The sequence below is a fragment of the Typopeltis vanoorti genome, chromosome 9 (genome assembly GCF_054136105.1).
Source record: "Typopeltis vanoorti isolate ZY-2024b chromosome 9, IOZ_Tvanoo_1.0, whole genome shotgun sequence".
Taxonomy (NCBI): Eukaryota; Metazoa; Arthropoda; class Arachnida; order Uropygi; family Thelyphonidae; genus Typopeltis; species Typopeltis vanoorti.
The window spans coordinates 58,521,501-58,548,473 of NC_143557.1; the positions used below are offsets into that span (position 1 = coordinate 58,521,501).

Sequence of the window (26,973 nt, forward strand, 5' to 3'; positions counted from 1 at the left end):
TGACTCTGTCGAATCTTGTCAGCCCCGCAACCCCTCGAAGGAACCTCATTTCAGCCGCTTGGATTCGTGTGCATTCTTTCGGTCATTACCCAACTCTCATGACCATAGGTGAGGATGGGGACATAGACTGTATTGAAGACAGCCAGCTTTGCCTTCTGGCTTAACTCCCGCTTGAATACTACCGAACGGCCAAGCTCACTCAATGTTGCGCTTCCTGATCCAATTTGAGTATCTAGCTCTACGTCCCACTTTACATCACTCGTGAATATGTACCCAAGGTATTTAAACTTATCCACCTGCCTCGGTGAGATTCCACTCACATGTAGAGCGCACGGGGATGATTGTCTTGAGACCACAAATGTTTCAGTTTTGGCCACACTGATCTTCATTCCTGCTTCTGCACAAACAGCTACAAACCTATCCAGGGTCCGCTGGAGGTCATCTGTGGAAGAGTTAAGCAGAACTTGGTCATCTGCAAAAAGCAGACGTCCAATGCTACATTTTCCAATTCTGACCCACTCACTGCCTCGGCTGTGCCTATCAATCCAGTCCATAAATATTATGAAAAGGAGGGGTGACAGAACACACCCTTGGCGGAGGCCAACGGAGACTGTGAAAGGTTCAGACCGTGCTGTTTACCCTGACACAAAACTCTGGACATTCATACAGGGACTTGATGGCAGCTAATAGTTGGCCATCCACTCCATACTCCTGTACTACTTGCCAAAGCTTATCCCGAGGAACCTGGTCATATGCCTTCTCCAAGTCCACAAAACATGTGTGGACATTCTTGGCATATTCCCAAGATTTCTCGATGACTTGCCTAAAAGTGAAGATTTGGTTAGTTGTGCTTCTACCAGGACGAAAGCCACATTGTTCTTCCTGGAACTTGGACTTAACTATGTTCCTGCACCTTCTTTCCAAGCACCTAGCATATACTTTCCCACGCAGGCTGAGCAAAGAGAGAGAGAGAGAGAGATTCCACGATAGTTGCTGCAGTCTCCTGGTCTCCCTTCTTGAAGACTACTATTATTATGCCTGTCTGCTATTGGTGCTCGCCCAGATATCCAAGCAGCACTCGAGTCAGCTAAAGAACACCGTCTCGATTAAAGGCTTTTAGCATTTCGGGCCGAATTTCATCATCACCAACAGCCTAGCCCGATTTTATTGCTAAATGGACCTCTTCCGCTGTGAGACTAGTCATCGCCCCGATCTGCACCTCTTGGATGTCCACAACTGCTGGGCCACCTGGGTTAAGAAGGCTCTCAAATTATTCCCTCCATCTATGAAGGATATCCTTCTCGATTGTTAACAGTGCACCATCAGAGGCCTTAATTTCCGTTGCTCTGCACGATTTCCTCCCTCGAAGGCGGCGTATGGTCTGCCAGAATAATTTGTTTGCATAGGATGAGTCTAATCTTTCTCCAAAGGATTCCCAAGCCTTCTGCTTTGCTGTCTTGACTGCCTCAGCGTACCGGAAACGCATCTCAGGTGATCTGACCCTAAGCCATGTTACGTGGTTCTCCTTTTTTGCCCGGACAGCTTTTTTGGACCTCTTGGTTCCCCCAAGGTGTCCTTTTCTCACAGCCCGTCGCCACGCCGAGCCGCTTTCTGCCACATCATGAGAATGCAGAGGTAAGCTATTCTGAACAGCTCCCACTCCTCCTCAACATCTGCATTACGCTCGGGAATCTCTTTGAACCTGGAGGAAATGTCATCTGAAAATTCCTCCTCACAGCCTCATTTTCCAGTGCCTCCCATTTCACGCGTATGGCTGCTGAGACCAACCAGCGGTGATGGTAGCATCTAGTTTCTGAAGCCGTAGAGTGCAGACAACAAGGTGGTGGTCAGTTGACAGTTCTGACCATCGCCTCACACGAATATCCAGCACTGAGGAAAATAGGTTTTCTGAGACTATGAAGAAGTAAATCAGAGACCTTTGTCCAAGTGTATCCCTGTACTAGGTATACTTATGGACTTCTAAGTGCTGGAAGGAGGTATTCATTATGGACAAGTTGTTAGTACAGCAGAAGTCCAATAATTTCAACGTTCGTGTTAAGGTCAGGGTCTCCGTTCCTCCCAACCACATCCCTCCACCTCTTGTCTTCCAACATGTGCATTGAAGTCACCCATTTATATTATAATTATAAGAAACTTTTTATTATCATATGGCGTTTAAAAAATATATATTATAAGTAACTTATTATAATACGGCGTATAAATTCTTAAAAGAACTGGGAGATGTACTGAGTCCTTGACTCTTTACCTCGTTATGTGGATGGAGTGTTATTGAGCCAAAAGCTCTAGTCATGGCTGGGTAACGGCAATAGCCGAGCCTCAGTTAAAACTTCGCTGGCTACAGCATTGCCATTCGGTACTCTGGAAGTCCTAAAAAGGACTTTTCCGCCTCCAGTCTCCTTCATAATTCGGCCTATTCTTATAAGGACTGGCTTAAGGGGGAGAAGCAAGAATGCTTTTCATCTTCCCCGTTATCTGTAGAGGACAGTGTAGGGATAAGGTGTTATTGAGCTATTAAAGCTCTGATCATGGCAGGAGGGTAACAGCAATAGCCGAACCTCAGTTGGGACTTCATTGGCTACAGCATTGCCATTCATTACCCTCCAAGAGTATTAATCACCACATCTCACGGTCGATCACTGCCCCTCTTTTCATCTAATACGGCGTATAAAGAAAATACTAAATTATATATTATAACAAAGTTATTATAATATGGTGTATAAAGAAAATACTAAATTTTATTTAATAACTAGGACTTTTTATTAAAATATAATTAATTATTTATACTAGTAATACATACCAAATTGATGTATATAATTCAATGTTCATTTCTTTTTTTTTTTTATATTTGCGATTCAGGTTATAGCAAAAGGACTGTGGTATGGAAGTCATGCCTATTTCAAAAGTGGTTGGAACATCATGGATGGTTCTCTTGTGATAGTATCTCTGGTAGATTTCCTTCTTTCGTTCATTGCCGATGGGAGCCCTCGCATATTTGGAATCCTACGAGTCTTCCGATTATTACGGTCCCTCCGCCCCTTAAGGTAAATTGTAAGCAAAAGCCATTTCTCCTAATTTAACTTGTGGGAAATTTTAAGTTTGTAACTCCATACACGTTGGTGGAAAGATATGTTTGAGATATATTACTCTATAGTTACTTTCCGATGAAATGCTTGTAACATATATTTTGAAAACAGCGGTTTAATATCTTCGTTTCTTTCAGAGTAATCAACCGTGCTCCTGGCCTTAAATTAGTGGTCCAAACTTTGTTATCTTCATTACGTCCCATCGGAAACATTGTTTTAATATGCTGCACATTTTTCATCATATTTGGAATCCTTGGAGTTCAGGTAATTGTATTTCATTCTTACAGGTTAATTGATAATAAATTAGTTTTAAGCTTAAATCAATTTTATTGCTCCGAAAATTAATTTCAAAACCGAATTGGATACTGAAAAATGTTTCCTGCTGAATTCAACGGTGTTGCTCATTGCAATTAGAAATGCCTTCAAACAGAAAAATAATTTGCTTCAACTTCGTTAATTTCGAATAATTGAATAAATGCTGTATCCATCTGAAACAACGCATCGTTAATTTGCGATCACATGATTGCTAAATAAAAATATTCTTGTCCGTAAACAAACATTATTTATCCTACATAAACCTTTAAATTAACAGATTATGAACATTCGCTGGTTTAATGCACGGTATTATCCTTTCACTTATTTGACGAATTCCAAATATTGCAGCGTGCACTGTGACAACTGGAATTAGCTCGTAATGCCACAAGACAGTAACGAGATCGGTAAGATTTAGCCTGAGGATACATCTCGCAGAGTAAATCTGCCCGGCCACTTTGCTTAATTATGTGTGGTGGTTTATTTCTTCGTTGAGGTATAATTAAACACATAATTAGGGCAAATGAAATGAGTGGATGTGGTTACAAGAGGTAGCGTTCACTACATATACGAAATCTATAGTTAATTGATACTACACTACACATCTATAGTTAATTGAATTCTGTTAGTCAAGCAAAATAATCGGGTATTTTATGTGATAGGAAAGAAGCTAAATCATCGAAATCATATTGTTGTGTGATAATATAAGAAAACTGCAGCCGTTCTGAATTAATTTTTAAAGTAAGTTCCCCTTTTCCACCATACATCCCGGCCTGGTTGGCCAAGAAAGCGTATCCGCTCTCCAGTCAAAAGGTTGCGGGTTCGAATCCCGCCATAGGCGCATGGATGTTTGTGATTGTCTGTGATTATACTAGTGGTGGACGGTAGATGGCGTTGATATAGTTGGTGGAGACGGGAAGTTGTAGAGTAGGTGCCCTCCTTAGATGAGTCTTTGGACTCCCTTGAGGTGTCAAGTAATAATAATAAATATATTAATTTTAGTCATTTGAATGGATTTTCAGAATCTTACACGTGAGAAACATAAAAAGCTCAAATGTTGATTAAGATTAAAAAAAAAAAAAAACATATTTCGAATTTGGTCGAAAGATTGAACTATGTAGAAGTGTCTATAGAGAAAGAAGTCATCCTGGAAAAATAGGCTAAATCTCATCTATATCTTAGTCAGCTTACGATGATTTTCTCAGAGGATCATAAGCGACCTAAGAAACAACTAAAATTCTCTCGCAATGGCAGTACGAGATTGGTAAGATTTAGTCTGAGGATTTATCTTGCCGTTGTAGTTGCCAAATTCAGTCGATTATTAATCACTTCTCACGGCGGTTTGTAATGGTATTATACGGAAGAAGCCAACTCATCCCCCCCACCCCCTTAGTTCGATTAGACGGTATAATTTTTCAAATGTTAAACAATGTCAAAAATCGCTGATATTAAATTTGGCTTAATGGTTTGCCACTCGAGTTTAGGGGGTGGACAAAAATTAAAACGGTATAGTTAAATCTGGGACATTTTAAAAATGCTGTAGATTATTCTTTTATTAAGAGGATTTAATGCTAAATGTTCGGAACACTTTGTCCTAATGTGTAATACCTTTATTTCTGCGGCGGTTTCTGCGGTTAAGAAGTTCAATAAGAGACTTTTTGAAAGTTTTAAACGTTGATTTAAGAAACTTAAATAAACAGGATTTCAAGAACGTTGTCACCCTTCCTCATATCAAGAATGTAACAGATAAATTAGCCAAACTTCTCTACAAATACAACATGAAAGTGACTTCCCTGCCACTTGAAAAAATATCAAAATCTCTTCATCCTCCGAAACCCCCACATCACCCAATGAAAAAACCAGGGGTTTATAATATTCAATGAGCGAACATCAAAAGGACGTACAAAAAAAGAGAAAACATAAGTCTGGCTGGGCATTTCACACAGCTTCTACTGGTCATGATGTACTCTGGGACAGAACAAACATGTCCTACATTGATAAAAACTGTTTCACAAGAAAATTCAAAGAGGCAGCAAATATTATTAAAATTCCTACGCAATGCAACAAAAACCAAGGTTTGATTTTAAATCAGGTTTAGTCAGCGTTTATTAAAAATTTACCCAGTTCAGACCACGGACAGAGTGAACGTGAACCACAGAACGCGACATCAAATAGCATTGTTTTCAGCTAACACGCATTATTGTGTAGATCTGCTATGCGGTTTTTTAACGAAGTTTCTTGATGTTCACAATACCAACAAATGAACTAATTTCTAGTAGTTTGTTCTCTAAAAACTAAACAATTACGAACAAAAATGGATAGAACATGTAAACCGAATGGCCAACACCCGACTAATATAAGCCAATTAGAAAGAGAAGGCAGGGTAGATCTCAAAAAAGGATATTGGGTGGATAATGAGACCGGAACAAACCAATATAGTCTGTACCCGTAATTAGTTCTCTATGATGAACTCTTAGTTCTCTTTATCTCTGAAGATGTTAGTCTGACGACTAACGAAACTTGTCGGGTTTGTTTTTAGTATACTTGTTTAGTTTTAAAAACAGTTTTCTTTAATAAACATGTGGTCACAAAACCGGAATAATTATATAGTGCAATACCTTTAAAGACAGATGACAGAATAACAATATTCGATGAAGTCACAGAACGAAATTTTGGTTTTAATAATTCTTGATTATATAAGAACAGTCACTCACTTATAATGGTTACCGCAATAAATTTCAATGTAGATATTATACAAGATTATCGTTCGTGAACGGTAATTAATATATATATATATAATGTCATCCTAGATGGCATGAACCAGATAGCGAGTTTTTGGCTGAATACGTGCTATCCGATGGCATATGGTATGATTCCCCCCCCCCCCCCTCGTAACAGACATGAAGATCGCACTCAATGAAGTACCCTTTAATATGTTAGTCATCTAAGGCGTAGTAATGTAACAAATCAAAGTAAACCATCATAAAGCAGAGGAAAATATCAACTCTCCAGTAAACTAGTCCTTTCTACCACTGAAAGGAAATTTCTACTCTTGAAGAAAGATTTCTTGGCCTATGAAACTCCCGATCTTATCCGCCTCTTCTTCCAGTATCAAGAAACGTGTTTATATTCCTTTCTACTTACGCACATTTAATGAGCATCAACACAGATGAACAAAATATGTCAGAAATTCTTAGTTAAACACTATTTTTTTTAAAATCTGCATCATTATTAACATTAATGGATTGGGTCACCAATGGTCCACAAATGATTTGTTTCATTTCGTTTGCCATCTATAAGCAATTACAAAAGTTTGGAGAAATCGTTTGATCGTGTATTATATAAAGACCTTCTAAACAACCTGTTATGTGTTGTTGTGAAGGATTCCGATAAAATGCCATGATTTCTTTGTGTAGAACGTTACTGATGTGATGGGTGAAGAACATATGCTTTTCATATTCCCCTTTGTTTGTGAGGGAAATTCTTTGAGTGACGTGTTAATTAAGCTTTAAGCTCACCCTGTGTAGGCAATGAAATTAGCTGTGATCAGCTGGGCATTAGATTGACTTGGGGCTTTTGTATTTGTAGCATTCAGATTCATTGTAGTCCGAAGCTTGTTTGATCAGTGGGTTTGGATGATTACTTGTCTTGATGAAGAACTTTTCTGCTAGATCATGGAGAAGGGAAGAGATGTAAGGAATGCTGACTTCTCTGTGAATCTGGGAGTTTTAATAAACCATGGGAGTCCAGAATCATCCGCAGGAATTTATTCTTTATTCTCTGTAGTTTTAGTATATTTGTATCCGAAGTATGGCTCCATGCAGGAGATGCGTAAGTGATGACTTGACTGGGCGTATTACCATCTTGTATATGAGTAGTTTGTTTCGTATATCCAGTTTGCTTCTGCTGTTGATCATGGGGTAGAGTTAGCGATTACTTTGGATGTCTTCGAGCTTATGTGATTGCTGAATTGGAGTTTTTTTTATCAAGCAGCACGCCGAGATATTTAACTTCAGTCTGCTATGAAATCTTAACCCCCTAATAGGTGTATGTCATCATTCTTGCTCTAAACCTTATTTTTGGAAAACAGTATTGCAGAACTTTTTTGGGGGGTTTACTTGAATCCTCCAGTCGATCAACCACTTCTCCAGTGTATGAATACTGATTTGTAGTCTTCTAATTGCCAGTTGGAGGCTGAGAGAGAGAGAGAGAGAGAACCTGTTAGTAGAGCAGCAGTATCATCTGCATATAGTTCAGTGATGATTGTATTGGGTTTTGAAGAATATCAGCTATGTAGGTTGAAAACAGAAAAGGGGCCAAAAGTGAGCCCTGTGGCACACCTGCCAGGATTCTGCGTCTGAATTCCTGTGTCCTTATAAGGACTGGCTTAAAGGGGCTAAGCAAGAATGCTTTTCATCTTTCCCGTTATCTGTAGAGGACAGTGTAGGGATAAGGTGTTATTGAGCTATTAAAGCTCTGATCATGACAAGAGGGTAACATCAATAGCCGAGCCTCAGTTAGAACTTCATTGGCTACAGCATTGTCATCCATTAACCTCCAAGGGTATTAATCACTGCATTTCACGGTCGATCCACCGAATTACTGTGTAGGGACGTGAGTATTCATGCTTGTGATTGATGAATTTTGCACCTTGGTGTGAATGAGATGACCACTACCATCCAGCTCATTTTAAAAAGTTCTTATTTGGTCTTTAAAATAATTTATGGTCTTATTATTTATATTTTAATTAAAAAAAGGAATAATAATTTTATTTCAGAAATTACCCGGAATTAATAAACTAGATTTCTGTACATTCAGGCAGAGTGTTTACATTGATTGTTAAAATATTAGGATTAGCTAATCGTTAAGTTATCTAAGGTACTAAATGTGTTTTAGGCTTAAGAAATATTGTAAGTGGGACAGTGGTAAAAATATAACCCTCATTTTTTTCACTTTGCGGAAATGATGCTTATTTTAAAGACCAAATAATGCAGATCATGAGATAGAATTTTGTTCTTGTCAATAGCGAGTCTGATAAAAACTAATCAAAGAACATGTAATTAATTAAAATAAGGAAATTTAAACTGTATAATTTCTATTACATAATTTGAAACTCTTTGCTGAGCTTTTTAAAAATTCATTTTACTTAAACACATTATGATAAATCTAAAATTCACAGAAATTCTTCTATTTCAGCTTTTTAAGGGAAGTTTGTTTTATTGCGAAGGCCCAGACGTTGACCATGTGGAAAACAAATCCCAATGTCTAAGTGATCCCAGAAATGTATGGATTAATCAGAGGTACAACTTCGACAATCTTGGTCAGGTAAAACACTTTGACGCAGAGATGACTTGAATATTAATATTCATCTTATATATGCAGTACTTATATAAAAGATTATCCTCTGTATTAAATACGAATTATCAGTTAAGGCAAAAACTTTATTTAACTTTTGCATAGCACGTGTTCTACATTCAGGATGTCCCAAAAATATTTATTTATTGAAGATTTTAGAAGTAAATAGTAAGAACTAAACCATACCCTGTGTTGCTCGGTTTGATGTGGTAAACTTTAGAATTAAAATAACCCTACAAATAAAAATCTAAAGGTGTCTGAAGATCTAGCCGGCCATTTTATAGCCCCCCCCCCAAAAAAAAAAATCATGAAATTTTAATGTTTTAAAAATGCAGTGTTTATGACGTATTTTGTAAAGTGAAGATCGAAGCTTTTTAAACAGTTATAGAGTATCAAATATGTACATCTTCACCCTTCTTATTTTTTACTATTTACTTCTAGGACCGTCAATAAAAGATATTAATATTTCTTTTTCTGACGCCCTGTATGAAGATCACCTATGGTATGATCAGAAGCCATTCGATGGAAGACCTACAAATGTCCGCGCGGTTAGCCTAGTGGCTATTGCCCTTCGCAACCATACGCCTGGCGAAGGATTGTCCTAGGTTCGATTCCTGTCGACGACGTGAAGAGCTTAAGGATCTTCCTCAGTCATAGCCAAGTTAGCCGGTCTTGGGCGTTCGCAGCAGGGTTTTTCCCGCCAGTTTATGTGAGGTTTTTCATCCCGCAAGCAGGCAAACCGGTCCCATGAACACACAGGATATAGTACGGCAAGGAGGGAAACCACCTTGCTCATAATCATCTCCCTAGTATGGTAGCATATAGCTTCTCACCCCCCCCCTTGCCGTATGGCAGAAGGGAATAGATAGATAGACCTACGAATCGCAGCACGTTTATTTAGAAATTCCCTACATTGCAAATATTTTCGTGTGGATTCTTCGGATAAACGAATTATTGGTTTTTTGGAAATCACATTGTAATATAAAAATCAACGTATTTTATGAATTTCATCGTCTATCGATCAAGAAAACTGTAATAATCCTTGGTTTTGCGTCCTTCCCCTCTTAACTTGCCAAATAGAGATTTTTTTTTTAATATTCTTTACAACAAAAGACTGATCGAGGTCTTCAACTGTACTTGTCGTACAAAGAAAATAAAATCCTCTTAAAGGTAGGCGGGCGATAATAAGCCCATTTACATTTTAAATAATTAAAGTTCTTAGCTTTAATCTCGGCAATTTTCATTACATCCATAGACGCAGGCAAAATAAACAAACACGCATGCCCTTTAGGTATCCAGACAGCACAGCTTACTTTTCTTATTTTATTTTTTTAAACTTTTTCTCTTTATTTGCATGCAGCTAATGTAATAAAAAATGCTGGGATTCAAGTTAAGAAATTGATTTTTAAAACAGTTAAGACAACACGTACTGTTTCGAAAGAGAAAGAACAGAGGAAGGATATTTAACAAGACATGAAAGCATTCTGTATATTTTTCATTAAGTGATCCTTGCGTAGGCATATATATTTATCATTTTAGTGCTTGTTTTATTGTTAACATCTTGTTGTTTGCTTTGCAGTAAACACCCTTTTACTTCAGCACGCGCTTGTCCCCCCCCCCCCACTCACGAAATTTTTTATCCATAATCCGGAAACCCTTCTCTAGTCGCTAAATATGGGACTTTTTTCAAGCCACTTCGGGTCTCCAGTAAGCGAGTCAGTGGTCTCACACCAGAGGATAAAAGTCATCTCTCCTTAAAAGCAATCATGCATATCCATGCCTATATGACTCCGCAGCCTGTTCGTTGAAGAACGGGCTACATTAAACACTGAACCAATACGAAACAGTTTGGCCGGCAGCGCCTAACTGGGCTGAGGTTTGATTCGTTTCAGGCATCAGACGAAAGCTAGTGCTTTCAAAGCAATATCACCTCTGACAACACCATTCCCCAATTATGTTTGTGAAATAGTATTTTTGTTCATATTTTCTCGCAAGCCATATCAAATTCCACAATTATTTTAGCAATAAAAGACTGTATTTGCTATTCCCATAATATACAACAATTACACAAATATCAGCGCTAGTAGATCATAAGAATTTTCATTATTATATTTTCATAGAAAATATATTTTACATATTCATTTATTTAAAAAAATATAGACCAATCACGTGGGATTTTATGCATTATATATTGAAACGTCAAATAATTACAAAAATGAAATACGAGTAAAACAAACTCAGACACAAATTATATTTGATTTGATTAACATAAGTTAATGACTTCTTTTATTGCTGAGTCTTATTCATTAAGTCTGAAATTAAGGTAGGTACTTTGTGCGCTTCAAGCAGTACTAACTTCATATGTCAGTCGGTTTCTTTTGTCCGTTTTAATGTTTAACGCCGACAGTAAGGTCTCGCGAGAGTATGTAGAGGGAAAAATTGTAATAAAGCCATTGCTAGATTTTTAATGGTGCCAAATGTTTCCGGTATTCGGGTCCAAGCATTCAACATTTCTTGTTCGCAATGGCACTCTTCATTCTGCAGGCGATTTCTTTCCAGGTCGACAAACACTTGATTCCAGATCTGGCCTGGAACTCTGCTAACTGCAGAGTTCCAGGCCAGCATCTTCAGTTCTAATCCTTCAGTTTGTAGCCATTGGAAATCATTTAACTCCATAGTAGTGTATACTACTACTACATCCGGATACTTAATTGTCTGTTCTAAACTCCTAAATTTATTAAATCTTCCGCCAAACTTATCATTTATTGAGTTTAAAATGTGCTGGTACTTTACATGCAGGGGCTCCATTTCATTTTGCACGTTCGAGCAGAACTCTTCGAAATGTCTTTTTAGTCGAGGAAAATATCTATAAGTTTCAGTCCTTACATCTCGTTTTAAAATTTGAAGTTTAGTTTCAAAAGCGTTTAGGTATCCAAAAATAACTTAAATACTTTTGCCTTGTAACTTTAAGTTCAGTTCGTGGTACTGACTCATGTACAGTCGCTAAGATGAGGAAACTGTTCCAATTTTTTTTATTCTTAACATATAACTTAATTTCTTCATAGCATTCCACAAATCTTTCGAAGACTTTACAACGGCTCAAACACCTCACAATATTGCGCATCAGCAGTCCGCTATAAAGTGATTCAACTTCCTGCAGAAAATTCTCGCTTGTGAAGGGATCGAAATTCACTATTTTTGTTACATCTCTCATTACATCGTGTAGTTCTGTGAATGCTGCCTTGGTAGATAACACCACCTGGTGGATAATATAATGAAACGGCACAACTGGGTGCCCAATAGCTTCCATAAACAGTTTCACAAATCATCTTTTTTCCCACCATATTGGATGCCCTATCTGTCGTCACAGACACAACTTTCGACATATCAATGCTTAGTCCACGGAGCATTTTTAGAACAATTTTGCATATTTCGTTCCCTGATGTACCCATTGGCAGTGTTTCTAGTTTTACAAGCTCTTTTCACATTGTCTTACCATCGGAAAATCTAGCAATGATGACCGACCGAGCCAATGAAGTGACATCAGTAGTTTCAAGACAAATAATTGTAAATATTTTTCGATTTAAGTCTCATTTTAATTGATGTACTACTTCGGAGATCATTGTTTATCACTCTGTATTTTAGGATTCGCAATTACTGGATTAAGGGATAATATATAAATATTACATATCTCATCTATTTAAAAAAGAAAACATTGCTATTATCCCAAACAACTAAAATATTGAGGACCATTTAAACAACGTAGCACCTTCATTTAATTATATATATATATATATATATATGACTTTGTAACACATAAAAGTATACAAAAACATATTTCTAAGATATATATTTTATTAAATAAACAGCAATATATAAAATTGAGCATAATAATTGATGAATTATTGTATCGAAATGTCAGTTACTAAACTGTGCGTTTTGTGATTTATTTTCCTTTTTTGCATAGACAGAGAAAACATCTAATTTAAGCGACATTAATTATTTCACAATGCCTAGGAAGTAAGGTCATAGCTTAGTGCTGTGACCTTATAGACGTAATATATAATTCCACAACACGAAAGCAAATGTTAAATTTATATTCTTTTACTTTCCCATGGTGTAACAAAACGAAATAAAGTGGACTTATTTCAAATATCTCCCACACACGATAAACGTCAAACCTAAATTCTTTATAGAACCAAAGTAGTTACATCAATAAATAAAGACGGGTATCATTGTTAATTACATTTAAAACACAAACGTCATGAATGAATAAAAAATGACACAAGATGCATTTACTAAAGCATTTACTTCTTTAGTTAGGCGCATGCGCAGAGTGATTCTTGCTTACTGAACTTGCAGTTTTATAGCTAATGGAAGTAATAAATAATTTCGGTTTACAAATGAAAAGTTAATCAATTTTATGAATAATCAATAATTTTTCTGCAAACTATAGTATTGTAAAGAAGAAAGTTCCAGTTACTAATCTTTTTATAAATTTAATTACTTATTAGCAATAATGTTTAGAGTTAGGAAGTTTTCACTTTTATCAAAGGCCAGAAATTTGATCATTATGATCTTTGTGGGTCAGTAAAGATTAATATTGGTCACTCAACTGTGGGACTGTGAATGCTATATAGATATATTTACGCCTGACTTTCTATGAGATTAATTGATTCTTTCCAATATTGTATAGGCTTTGATGGCCCTGTTTGTTCTGTCGTCTAAAGATGGATGGGTTAACATCATGTACACTGGACTGGATGCAGTTGGAGTAGACATTCAGGTGATTAATTTCATTTCAGCGTAGATTAAAGATAATTAATTTTCTAAAGGAAATGAATAGGTAATACTAGTCTAACTAGGAATCGTATCATATCCAAAATGAAGTACAGGTGCTTACATACTAAATAACGAAAAATGTCTTTAAATATTTATGCACCGGAAGGGGAAAAAAAGTTATCTTTTATCAAAAGAAACTCCAGTTAGTCTTAACACGCCCCAACATGTAACGGTTAAAAATTCTGCCATCGAAGACTGTGTCATAATAGTGTTGCTCGTAATATTATTTCTTCCCATAAAAATCGTTTCCCATACGAATCTTATCTAAAATACTTTTTTTTTTTAACTTTTCAGCCTCAGGAGAATTACAACGAGTGGCGTCTCCTCTACTTCATTTCGTTCTTGCTTCTGGTGGCTTTCTTTGTGCTCAACATGTTCGTCGGAGTGGTGGTCGAGAACTTCCATCGATGCCGAGAGGAGCAGGAGAAGGAAGAAAAAGCGCGAAGAGCAGCAAAAAAGGCTCGGAAACTGGAGAAAAAGCGGCGAAGTATGGCGAAGGAGGGTCGGTAGTTGTGTGCTGAGTCTGGCTTATCACGACAAGGCTGGAAACAGATTTCTTTCTTTTTTTTTCCCCTAAGATGTTGCTGGTTAAAAGGAATGGCACGGTTGCCAAGAGGAGAGCTTTTCTTTGTATGCATAGATCATTGAAAAATACAAGAAATCCCAACGCAATTTTTATTTATATCAGAATAATGCCGAATCTATTTCATGCAACCTAATCGTCACTGAATTATTTTACAAAAAGATATTCGATTAGGAAGACAAACTTTAACATTTCACTTGGGGGGGGGGGGATAGAATAAATTCTTCCAGTCAGAATTAAAGCATTTTAAATAGAACGAGTAGTTGACTGCTCATTTCTCATGTTGCGGTTTTAGACCTCACTAACCGGTGAAGCTCATCAATTAGTGTTTTTACTTTGCTATTTGATTATGAAAGTAAAAAAAAAAAGAATAGATGACCAGACTTTGAATCAATACTTTTTTGTAGTTGATTTTGCAAAGTTGTTGTTTTCGTGGTCTTTTCAGATCTATAAAATCATTTGATTAAGGCGAAAGTGACGTAATGAATGTTATTCTGACAAGGTGCTTACTAAAACATATAATGATATGATCTTACAATTATATTGTCATAAAACAGCTATTAGAAATAGCGTCAACTATCTACACACACGGAAGGATTTGGTTTATTTATGCATACTTTTTTACAATAATGAGTGATCTTGCGATTAAAACCAACTCCAATTTTACACCGATCATCTAAAATTGAGTAGCTTTGAAAATTATTACACGATTTGGTTCGACACTATCACCCTGTTTCTGATTTCCAAATCTAGGCTCTAGATTTATTCTATCCTTATCCCATTCACAATATTAATATATGAGCGGATTTTACAGCTTTGGGATAAACGAAAAACTAAAGGTCAAGAATTTTGCTGAAGATATGAGATAACAGAATTCTATAGCTAGATTAGTAAGGTTATCCTATGCCTTAAAAAGATCGAATCAGATTTCTAAGGCTATACTTTAGTGACTTTGATTTTTAACTTTGCCTAATGACGCTAACACCTTTTAGACATTATTGATATGAGTTTATGTCACAGTGATGAGTAGGATACTGTATTATATTTGGAAACCTAGTTCTGAAATAATTTCTAACGCTATAGGAAGATAAACACTAGCTCTGTAAGAGACGGTTAGCTTCCGCTCTGACTGGCATTTATTTTTACAATTAAATTATTCTATTAGTATACGAAGCTTCATTCAGAAATAATCTCTGGATGTTTTAACATCTACATGTACGTTAAAATTTAAACAAATCCAATAGCAAAACTGGGAAAATGGAAGAGAAAAGTCTTAAGAAAAAAATATCCGTTAACTGTCGTAGAAGTTTTAGCCCATCTGTTATTTTATAAGAATACACTATCTTTTTTTAATTTATTCCAGTATCAATGATCTGTTCATCTTCTTGATTTAGACGCAAAAGTGAAATAATATTACTTAATTTTCTCCAGCTTTGTCGTTGATTCTTGAAATTTCTTCTTCTTTCTCTCCTAGTTTTCTCAATTCTATGTGCATGTTAGAATGATAAATATTTTTTTTCCTTTGCTGCTTACTAATAGTCTTATGAATTTTCTTTTTTTTGTAGCCATACCAGTAAAATTTAACTGAATGATTTCTTTTGTTTATTTTCCGAATGCACGCTTGAACAGTAGCTTCTGGCATCTACCATGTGGCCGCCTTTCTTCAAAGCCAGGCTCAGAATGTGTTGCTTTGTGAAGTGACGTCTCATTATATGAAAAGTGTTGTCCTTCGTGTCAAGTGTCCTGAAAGTTGATTCATGTCCTGGTTAAATACATAAATTATGTAGTTAAGTTACATTGAAAGGAACATGGTGAGGTGGTGAAAAATACTTGATACTGCCTTGTAATTTCTCTTAAATCTACTAGCAATTGCGAACGTGATAATTTTATGTTGATGTTTAAATGGAATAGATTTAATAATTAGAAACTCGCTTCGCTCGTTCCTTCTTCTCACATCGGGCTAAATAATCAGATCCGAAAAATTCCCCATGGGCAAACATAATTTTGAACCATTGGTTAGAAGGACAGCAGCCACAAATAATATTCTTTCTTCATTGGCTGATATAGAAAACAATACAGAGTAATCAGATAAATTTTCGGTATAATAATGATATTGTTGGTTGCTTCCGACTTAGATAAGTGTAACATGTTACCATGGCAATAGTGGGTTCTGCGTTTGCGCAGTAAATTGCTATTATGTACATGTAATTTATTCACGATATTACGTAAACCAATGCGTTTAAGTTTATAAATTTGAAACAATTGAGATTTTACTTTCAATTATAATTTTATTATTTGAAAACAAAAGAGAGCTTCAAAATATTTACTGTTTGATAAAGTGATATCTACAAGCAGAATCAAATTGTAAAGAAGTCGAAACTCATTCAATGGAAGCAAAGTTTTGTAGAATGGAACTTCAGTTTCACGTCTTGGCTTTCCTATAGAGAGATGTGGTTTCATGACAGCACGAATCCTTTCAGTTACTGCCACTTAACTTTACAATAGCATACATCTCTCCAAAACAGCTGTCCTTACTGTATATGATCCTCTTGAAGCACAACGATGAGCGAAGAGGGAGAGACTTTCACTGACTAAAGGAAATTGTTGGGCTACCTTATAAAAGATTACATAAAACGTTAAATTCCATTTGACTTAGTTTGACAAACAGTAAGGACTCATAGCCTGTTTATAAATTTGAAGAGAAATTTGAATAATACGAATAAAAACGGTGAAAATAGAAATTAAAATTTAAAAAAAAAAATGAAAGTATGCAACGATTCTTTTTTTTTTCATTTAATGGGAATTACTTAATCCCCAATTTTTAATCCTCACTAACGTGGCTTTACTAATAAATAATGTTTTGCACAGCAAAAAACGCTAAGTACTACATTGATAATATAATATTGCATTTCAAATGGCTAGGAATTCTAAAGGTATTAACGGTGAAAATCCTACACTTTGTGCATGTGTGTGTGTGTGCGCGCTATATATAAATTGATCTGATCCCCTAGAAACAGCATCTGCAAGCGTTTTAAGTCTGGTATTATCCCCCCCCCCCCAAAAAAAAAACAACTCCTTTTATATATCATCCTACAGAAAATTTACTATCAACGGTATCACAGTAGCGGATCTATCAAGATAGCGTACTTACTGTGCGGCTACTTGGTTCCGCAAAAGATTTTTATACACTTACAATTAAAGGCAGTGAATATAAATACAAATTGCAGTGGAAACTAGCGTCGAATTTCTGCTCTGTGAGTAATGAGCCTCACTATACTTAATGCAGTATCAAGTTTTTTTTAAAAAAAAATAGCAATGCTTTACGCAAAAATGCTTCACTATTTTCATACATTTTATCCTTTTATTTCTCCAATGCTCATTACTTTTTTTCTCTACTTTCAAATTCCTGTTATTACTTTAAACTGTGGCATTCTTACTGATTTGATGTCTTTCCACCATAGGAATGCGGGAACCACCATATTACATCAACTATTCCAGGCCACGTTTACTCACCCACAACATTATTACTAGCAAGTATTTCGATCTGGCAATCGCGGCTGTGATTGGACTTAACGTTGTTACCATGGCAACCGAGTTTTATATGATGCCCCGGGTGAGTGGAATGCCGTTTTGGATTTCTCTTTTTACTTCATACGAACCATCAATTTTAGAAACTTATTGTTAATACTGACAGCACAAAAGACTGTATTAGTTATTATTAATCCCTACAGACACATTTTTATAATGTTGAAGGCGAAAATTATATTTTTAATGACATGATATTAATTACACGGTCTTCTAGAGGTACTTCGTTTTTCTTTAGGAACTTGTTTACGCTCTGAAAATCTTCAACTATTTCTTCAGCGCTGTGTTCATATTAGAAGCCGTCATGAAGATTGTTGCTTTAGGTTTTACCAGGTATTTAAAAGACAGGTAAGATTTTTAAATTTAAGATAATTTTTAGCATATTTATGTTGCTTATTTGAGCAATAACTGCGTATTTTACTGATACTCATACAGAAGTACAATTCGAACAACACTTGCTCTTTCAAATTAGAAAACGTTTTCCCTGGAATCTGAATTAGAAATAAATTTATCTATAATATTACATGGTGCATTAAAATATCATTCGTTTATTACTAATTTTTTCATAATAAAAAAATTAAAATATTATAATTTTACTTTTTATTTTAGTTTATAAAATGTCTTTATGATGATGTGCTTAATTAAATGAACAATTGAAGGTCCATATTTAGGAATTAATGACAATATTTTCATGAAACATTAGGCCTGCATTTTTCGTATATTACCACACTCTGGTTATTTTGGGTCAAATAATTCTCGGTACTGACAATTACACACTTAAAATAACAAACAAACAAAAAAAACTATTAACTTAATTTGATAATTTTTATTGCTTACAGGTGGAACCAGCTGGATGTCGTCATCGTAATTCTGTCAGTAGTCGGAATTGTATTAGAAGAAATGGAATCGGACGTTATTCCCATCAATCCAACAATTATTAGAGTCATGAGAGTTCTTAGAATCGCAAGAGGTATTTACATTTCTCTTTTCTGTCTTGTAATTTCGTATTTGACAATTACTACAAGGAACATAACTTTTTTATTATCAAAGAAAAAAACGACTTTTAAGGTTAGAACGGGAAATATATGAATGTGCTTCAAGATAAGATTGTTTAGATAACCTTTAAAAATGGAGGATAGACTACATGACATCACCTGAGGTTTGTGCTCAATCCCACACACACACACACACACCAGAGATATAAAGTGGTTAAGAAGATAAGCAATTAGAACTAAATACTCATTGTGAATGTGCTAACCTATCATTTGATGTTCGCGATATTGCCATTCGCTAAAGGGTACACAAAAGGCAAGCCGATAAAACCGAGGATCACCTCGGCTTGAATCTTTGTTTATTCATTCATAATATGCAAGTTGAATGTACAATTCAGTTCGATTTACTTCTTATGGACTCAGTGCAGTAAGTATGGAAACACATGCAATTGGATTAATTTATCATCACTGATAGGACATTACGGCTCGTTCTCCAAATGCTTTAAGGATTTCGGTTCCAAAAAATTGCATCGTTCAGAGGAGTATGTGCAAGCATCAAAACGAGATGATGTCTCACCCGCTATCGACGAACCTCTTTGGTTGGATAGACCTGGATTGGAATTCTGTCTAGGATGCAAAGATCAGGGCTATTCTGAAGGGGAGTTAGCGTCTCATATGGGCGTGGAAGGGGGTTTCTCTCCCATTAATTTGGGTTCCAGGGAATTCTGTACTGCAAACCGTCTACGGTTATGATGTTCTCTTCCTTTTTTAATGAACACAATGCATTCAATTTTATCTTCTTAATTTGACATCTTGTATTGGCCAAGTATCCTCAACTACAAGATACTCGTTGGAGAGTCCCGCTCAGTGAATGAATGTGCCAATGTAATCATTCATTATTATCGCTATTTTTCACTTGAGAACAAGACACATGTTTTTATTTTGTTAATGAAAATTGTCGCATTTAAAACCAAATCTTGAGATGACTTTGACAAATTTTAGGAAATATGAAGGTACCAAATTTAATTAAAATTCGTAGAGTGGAGGTATTATATGCTTACAAAAGAAGTACATGAATTTAATAGGAATTGGAAGCTGAAGAGAGAAAACTCTTTTTGATTTTCTCGATTATATTTCAGATATAAACCAACGAGCGGTTATTGTTAGATGCAAGCCAGAATACGCAACAGCTTATTTTGGTCAGAAACCTTTTCAAGTTGAACTTAAAAAAAGTAAACTAATTCGCAATGAAACGATGTAATTTTAACATATAAACTATTGCAAGTAAGGGAGCGTCCATAAATTATATAATGCCCTTGTGAGAGAGAATCTTATCTGATTGAAAAAAAGTTGTCCGTATTGCTAAATATATTCCACAATTAAACGTGACGAGCATTTTATTCTTCACGGGAAATAAGCCCGCTACGACTGAGTCATTATTTTGCATTAAATAAAATTGTATTGTTTTATTATATTTTAATTTTTGTCTCTGGACACCATTTGAAGGCAGTTGAGATTTCACGATGATGGCAACACTCTCAGATCCATATCGAAGTGACACTTTAAAAGAATCGGTCATCTCGTTACTCTAAAATTGTACTCGATAGCCAAATAAAATAAAAAATATTGGAATATCAATTTACCAAAAAAATTACACAATGCTGTCTTTGAAATTCAGTAAACGCGTTTCAGCTCACCCGTAATGCTGAATGGCTATCACGTGTTGCTGTTTGGGAAGATGAACACGCAATGTCATCATCAGGATCAATTTGTATTAGACGAATCTGATATTTTTGGTACGTGTTATTAATTGCAGTAAGCAAGTCAATTTTGGCGATGCTGTTTGGGAAAAAAACATGGGTTCGAATCCCGTGTTCAAGTATCAATAGTATTAATGCTATTTTTGGAGTTTGATCGCACAAGACTGCCTTACGTGCTTTTGGGAAGCGATTAACAATAATCTACGTGATGGAAGAGGAATATTCTAAAAGTTCAGAAAATGTGTAATTTATGGAGGTCCTAAAGCAGAAATTCCTATTGATTACATCAGGAAAAGTTTTTTTAAAAAAAAACAACCTATTTATTAAATATAATATGGTAAAGAAAACCTAAATAAGCATCCTTATGTGAGTATTCACTATGAATTATCAAGAACTGTGATAACTTATTCTTGACATTGAATGCTAAGAAGTGTGGAGAGAATTCACAATCGTTTAAGTACGAATTTCGACATTCTGTAACTCCATTTGTAAAAATAGTATTATCAATAATAAACTGTCGTATGAACGAGACCCAACATTCAGGCTGTTTGGAAATTTCCAAAATATCAAAAAACAGCCGGAAGGTGTTATTTTCAGTTTGCTCCGCAAACACCTCCACCGTTTTTTCAAATTTAGAATTACTTGTTTCATACAAGAATTTCCACATGGGACTAACGTTAAGGGTGGCTTTCTTCGTATTTTATATATCTATTATTTAGCGTTTGACTAAGAAGAACACATGCATATGCCACCAAACATATATGAGATGGATACAATGGTGTGAGGTGACACTATAGTCATATATACAAGTAAACATTAAATTTTAATGTTATGTCGAAGTTCAACAGCCAGTCAACAGCATCTTTATAAAGTTAGTTACAGGTCCCATATAAGCTCTGTTAGGACATTCAAACGTAGCATGTTGTATACTTTGGTTATCCTCACCACAGTCACATGATGAGTTTAGTCTTATTCTCCAAGTAACCATGGTGGGTGCGGACCCTATTGCGGGAGGTCCATATTTTACGAGGTAGGTCGAACCCTGACGGAGGGCTGTTTGGGTTAAAGAATACATGCATATGAGTCTGTCAGATTCCTGGGGATTGGGCAGTCCATTTCATGTGCCATGTGTCGCATCTCTCTGTTTGAAACTCATTTTCCGCCGTTCGTCAAAACACACGGGCACTCTATAACTCGGCTTCTAATGAAGCAAATGTCATAAACAGTTGACACAACACTAATGAAGGTTGCTGCTTTTCGACAACAAAAAGAGCCACTAATTTCTTCTATTTTCGAAAAGTTCGGTGGATTTATTATTACGTGCCGTGCTATTGTTCAAATGGAAACAGCATGTTTCAGTCTTGGTAGTGCTTGGAATAAGGAGCCACTTCTCAAAGAAGTGGTTTAGCTCCTATAGTTAGTATGTGCTCTATAGTACAGAAATTCTGATAATAGGATGTGATGCACAGATCACCAGCATATGCGAATTTTCTAGATTTATCCTTGGAAGGTCAGAAAATACAAATTGAATAGAAGAGGGACCAGAACCGACCCTTGTGGGAGTCCATTGTTAAGTGTTCTTGGCTTGCTCATATCATCATCAATAACTACCCATATTGTTCTATTAGACGGGTCATTTTTTTTTACATTTCAGTATTTTAAGAAGCTTGTAGATCATGCCGTTCTTCCATACATACAGTGTCATATGCGGCCTGTCAAGTGTATAAAGACTACTAGTTTTAAGGCATTTTTCGAAACCAGGTTCTGTTTGAGTCGTTAGGGCCAAAACCGGCCTGTTCATGAGAAAGAGTGTCAATAACAATAGACCTAATTCTATTATAAATAGTCTTTCTAATAGCTTAAGACACACTGAGCAGCGTTATAGGTCTATCAGCGGGCTTTCCAGGATTGCTATTATATTCTGCTGGTAATCTGCCGCTCTGTAAGTTATTAGAGAAAAATTTGTAAGACATACAATTGTATTTGGTCCAGAATTTTTTAAGAATTCACGGTGAATTTTGTCAAATCCAGAACAACCTTCTTTAAGTCTGGTTAATTCCTTCCTAATTATTTTAGTGTGGGTTTTTTCTGATTTAACTCTCGACAGATTCACTATCCGATACAGTCGGCCCTATCAGAAGCTTTCGCTTGGGGGCGATGGGAATTACTTTTTAAGGTGACTTCCTGCGTGAATCTTTAAAGTTCAGCCTTTCGATGGTGTCAATCCATTTGTTCTTTCTAGCTTCATTTCAGCTGTCAGAAAGACTTCATAAAGTGTTTCACTCCAGCCACGTTGGCTGTAGAAATTACCATTTTCACAAATCTTCGGCAGAATCCGGCGCACATTTTTTTAATCAAAATCTGATGAACAGCAGTTTCGGTTTGCCTTGGCGAAATTCCAACGTGCCAATGGTGAAGTTTCAGAAATTGGGATTTGAGGGCCCATCTCAATAAGGACAGGGCGGTGTTGGCTGTGTGGGAATCTTCCTATGATGCGGGCGCTGGGAGGCCCTTTGATTGGTTGTAACAAAACAGGTCAGGATTGGTACTGCTGTTCCATCTGGCCGAATTAAAAGTGCAATTATTATCCTTGGGATCGAAAATCAGCTGTATGTTGTTGGAATCTGCCCACTCTGCTAGCTTTACACCAGTTTCTCTAACAGCCATCATATCCAATTAAGTTATAAAGTCTCCAATATAAACAGCAGGGTGCATTAATGCTGGTAAAACTTCATCAGGCCAGTTTGTAGGCATTAAAAATAATTAAGTCGTTAACTTATATGATAGCGGTGGTTATCTTTGAAACATCGCTATCAGAAATTAAGCGGACCTCAGTAAATGAATTTCGGGGATAGGTGGCTACCCCATACATCGGATGGCATGTTGTTGCTATGAGATTGAAACCCAGAATGGAGCGTTTTTCTCGTAATTGCGACCCATTGCTCGCATCGGTTTCTTGTAATGATGGCAATTCCAATTCTGAAGACATTCAGCTGGCAGACTCGAAGCAGTTGTCCAAGGGTCGTTCTAGCTCTTTAGCATTACCCAGGGTGCACTACGTGGAGGAGAGAGCTAAAGTTGCACCTCATATATATATTAAAAACATAGACTGCAATTTCGAAGAACATCATCCCCCCCCCCCCAAGAAAAAAAATTCGGATTTTTTTTTGTTTAGTTATCGAAATCCAAAATCATAATTTTCAAGCAATGAGAAACAGCTGCCGACAGCAGGAAATTTAGGAAGATCACGTAGTTAAGTCAAGAATCGACACACACTGGCTAATTCCGATTATTATCAATAACAAGCTAAATAATCCTTTGAAGTTAAAATTGCAGTTTAGTAATCATTTTCTAATGGGAATCTATACTGACTCCAGAAAAGCGTAAATTAATATAACTGACTGATGTGTGACGCAAAGAACTATGGTGCCTCGGTTTACAATACAAATAGCGGAAGGCACAGGATTATGTTTGTGCTTCGGTAGCGCAGTGTTAGCGGCGCGTACTTGTTGAGGCAGAGGACCTGAGTTGAAACCTGCTGGGCGTTGATTCTTAATTTATTTTTCTCTTTAGCACCGCACCAAGAACGAATAAAAATAGAAATTGCAGGTAGGTTCTTACTTAAAGGAACAGTTTATATTTCTACTCAAAGTCAAGTAGAAAAACAAATACGTACAAAAAAGTTGGCTTATGATACTGGAATGAAAGAATATGAGCAGTGCGATTAAATGCGAAGAAGAAAAATGATAACCTTTACAAACCGCTACAAGAAATAAATTATAGCTTATCTTAATAATAGAGAAAAACTTAGAGAACCAAACAGTAAACAAAAATGGAGAGCAACTCATTGATTGCAAGAGACAAAAATCAATGACTATTTTAACAAATGAAAAAACAACAAACCTCTTCCTAGATGCTAAAGTCAAGGGAGGGATAGAAATAGAGACAGATCATTATTTAATGCAGCCAAAATTGGTTACAACAAAACGATTCAAGTATAGCAAAACAAATTTATACCAACTACTTAGACATCTAGAAACACAAAAAATATCATTGAAAATTGCATATATGGGACAATGAAATATAAAAGGATGCTTAAGTATCAAAAAAAAACAAGATGAAATTGAATTTCATAAAAAGACTAGCCAGAAAGGGACATATCTAGACAAAAGTGACAAAATAAGACCGAATGCAGATTTAAAAGAATTTTTGAATTACTTGACAGATAATTAAAATGGGATAGAACTCCGAATTGCAAAAAAGGTTTCATCAGAGAATTTTGAATAAATAAAATATATATACGATTGGAATACATTTAATTTAAAAACCAAACCTTCTAATTACAGAGGTATTAGTTTACTTAATATACATACAGTGAAAAAATTTTATTATTATATTGTCGAAAGATATAACAAATAAATATAATAGCGTATTTATTTGCAGATGATCAGATAAGGAAGACAATCCATAGATAAAACAGTGGCATTTTATGGACAAACTCTAGTTAGAAATAGATAAATAAATACTTTCAATTATCTTGGATGCTAAATATCATATGAAGGAGAAGAAGAAGACATTTTTGAAGATTATAGGTCTAATCAATAGAACACTCGATATTGTACAAAAACGAAACACGCTTGAAAATATACAATACCTTAGGAGCGAAATTTGGCCAATAAACAGAAGTAAAATTCATGAGAAGGACTGCAAAATACACATTATTAGAGGAAAAACGAAACAATTACAAATAAAATTTATTTAGTAGAACATGAAACCGAATGACCGATATCCTAAAGCAATTGAGAAAGCCTAGTAGATCACAAAGGATACTAGATAGACTGGATTAGCGTTATGATGATTGACAAGAGATTCTGCTGCAGTAGACATACGGAATGAGTATGTTTATTATAATATCCTTCATCAAATTTGCACACTCCAATGATCTTGTGAGCTGTGGCAGAGCGTCAGACGATGAAATTGAGCATTGGGCGGACAAACACCATCTCGTAAAAAATCAACTAGAAACATGTACCAAGTAATCTTCGCTGGAAGGACTTAAATTGATATCGACCCAGGCTTTGGGATGTGAGACGCTTGTACAGCATTTCAAGAAATCATACATGAATTTAATGAATACGAATATAGTAGCAATACAAGAGAATCCGTTGCTACTTGATGGTAAATAACAATTTGGAACTGATTTCATCATCAGGAAGAGACAAAGATTGATTAATTTGTTCACATCCAGAAATGTAATAATAAGCAGCACATACACAAACAAACTTAGAAATCTCCAGATGGTCATACATGCAATCAAATAGAACTTCTGAGTGTAATAGCGGCCATTCTTAAGGTAAGCATTTTTCAGCGCACGCAAATCAACTGAGATACAATATTGACATAGCAAAAGAAAGAAGAAAATACTATTGCGAATTAAAACTGAAAATAGTTGGAATTCCAAGTAGAATGATTGAATGGTAGTAAAGAAAAAAAGATGGAAACACTTGGCTTAATAACCCAACTAAAATTCATGACGTTCTGAGATGCAAATAAGACAACAGAAAAGAAAATTTCTTCGTGAACAGATTAAAGAACCCCAGAAATAATATTATACAGTAAATAATCCCATAAAACTAAAGACAGGCCTACATACGAAAACAATAGCAAACAGGTAGAGAGAATACAGTACTGCTAAACTATGAACCTACTGGAAATAATTAAACCTTCATTAGTTGAAGTAGAGTTAAGTAGGAAGCAGCTCAAATACAAGAAGGCACCAGGTACTGATGAAATACTAGCCGAACTCATTAAATATGGGGATAATGAATTAATCACACATATATGCATAAGCTGTAAACTTAGTATGGGAAGAATCGCTAATCATTGCAGTTTATAAAAAGGGAAACAAAAATGAATATGAACATTACAAGGGGATATCGCTTCTGTCAGCAGGCTACAAAATTTTATCTAATATTATACTTAAAAAATTCTTACCTTTTGGTGAATATCAAGTTGGATTCCTAAGTAGAAGATCGACAATTGACGAAATGTTTACACGTAGACAGATACTAGAAAAAAAAATGGGGAAATAATCTGAAATATTAGAAAACTGCATTTAACGCAGAGCTAACTTTATAAATAAAAAGATTTTTTGATCTAAAGCTCAAGAGTGGGGACGGGAAGATTCTCCAGAACCAGGGAGAGTATAATTACGGTGGTGTTTGGACTTATCAGCACCCCGCCATGAAATTCGGGACTCTTGAACAACTGTGGATCTTTCCACTCCTCCTTCTCGAAACACCCAACGTATCATAGCCATCAATTTACGCTAATTTATTATGGTAAGAGGATTACAGATTGCTTAATTCGCTCTATAATATACTACTACACAACGTGTGTTTATGGCTTTTCACTTTCAGAATTCAAATTACAGTCGGACA

At 35.8% G+C, this 26,973-nt stretch overlaps 1 protein-coding gene across 1 annotated transcript in view; it reads left to right on the forward strand.

The window, feature by feature from the left end:
- The window catches only part of LOC150103071 (voltage-dependent T-type calcium channel subunit alpha-1G-like), a 156,787-nt gene that overhangs the window by 94,331 nt on the left and 35,483 nt on the right, over positions 1 to 26,973 (forward strand). Inside the window, exons 20-27 of the mRNA XM_090398087.1 lie at positions 2,878 to 3,062; positions 3,242 to 3,368; positions 8,613 to 8,741; positions 13,468 to 13,557; positions 13,908 to 14,100; positions 17,658 to 17,809; positions 18,020 to 18,129; positions 18,621 to 18,751. Coding sequence (XP_090254213.1) covers positions 2,878 to 3,062; positions 3,242 to 3,368; positions 8,613 to 8,741; positions 13,468 to 13,557; positions 13,908 to 14,100; positions 17,658 to 17,809; positions 18,020 to 18,129; positions 18,621 to 18,751 — 1,117 coding nt within the window. The remainder of the gene's footprint in view (positions 1 to 2,877; positions 3,063 to 3,241; positions 3,369 to 8,612; positions 8,742 to 13,467; positions 13,558 to 13,907; positions 14,101 to 17,657; positions 17,810 to 18,019; positions 18,130 to 18,620; positions 18,752 to 26,973) is intronic.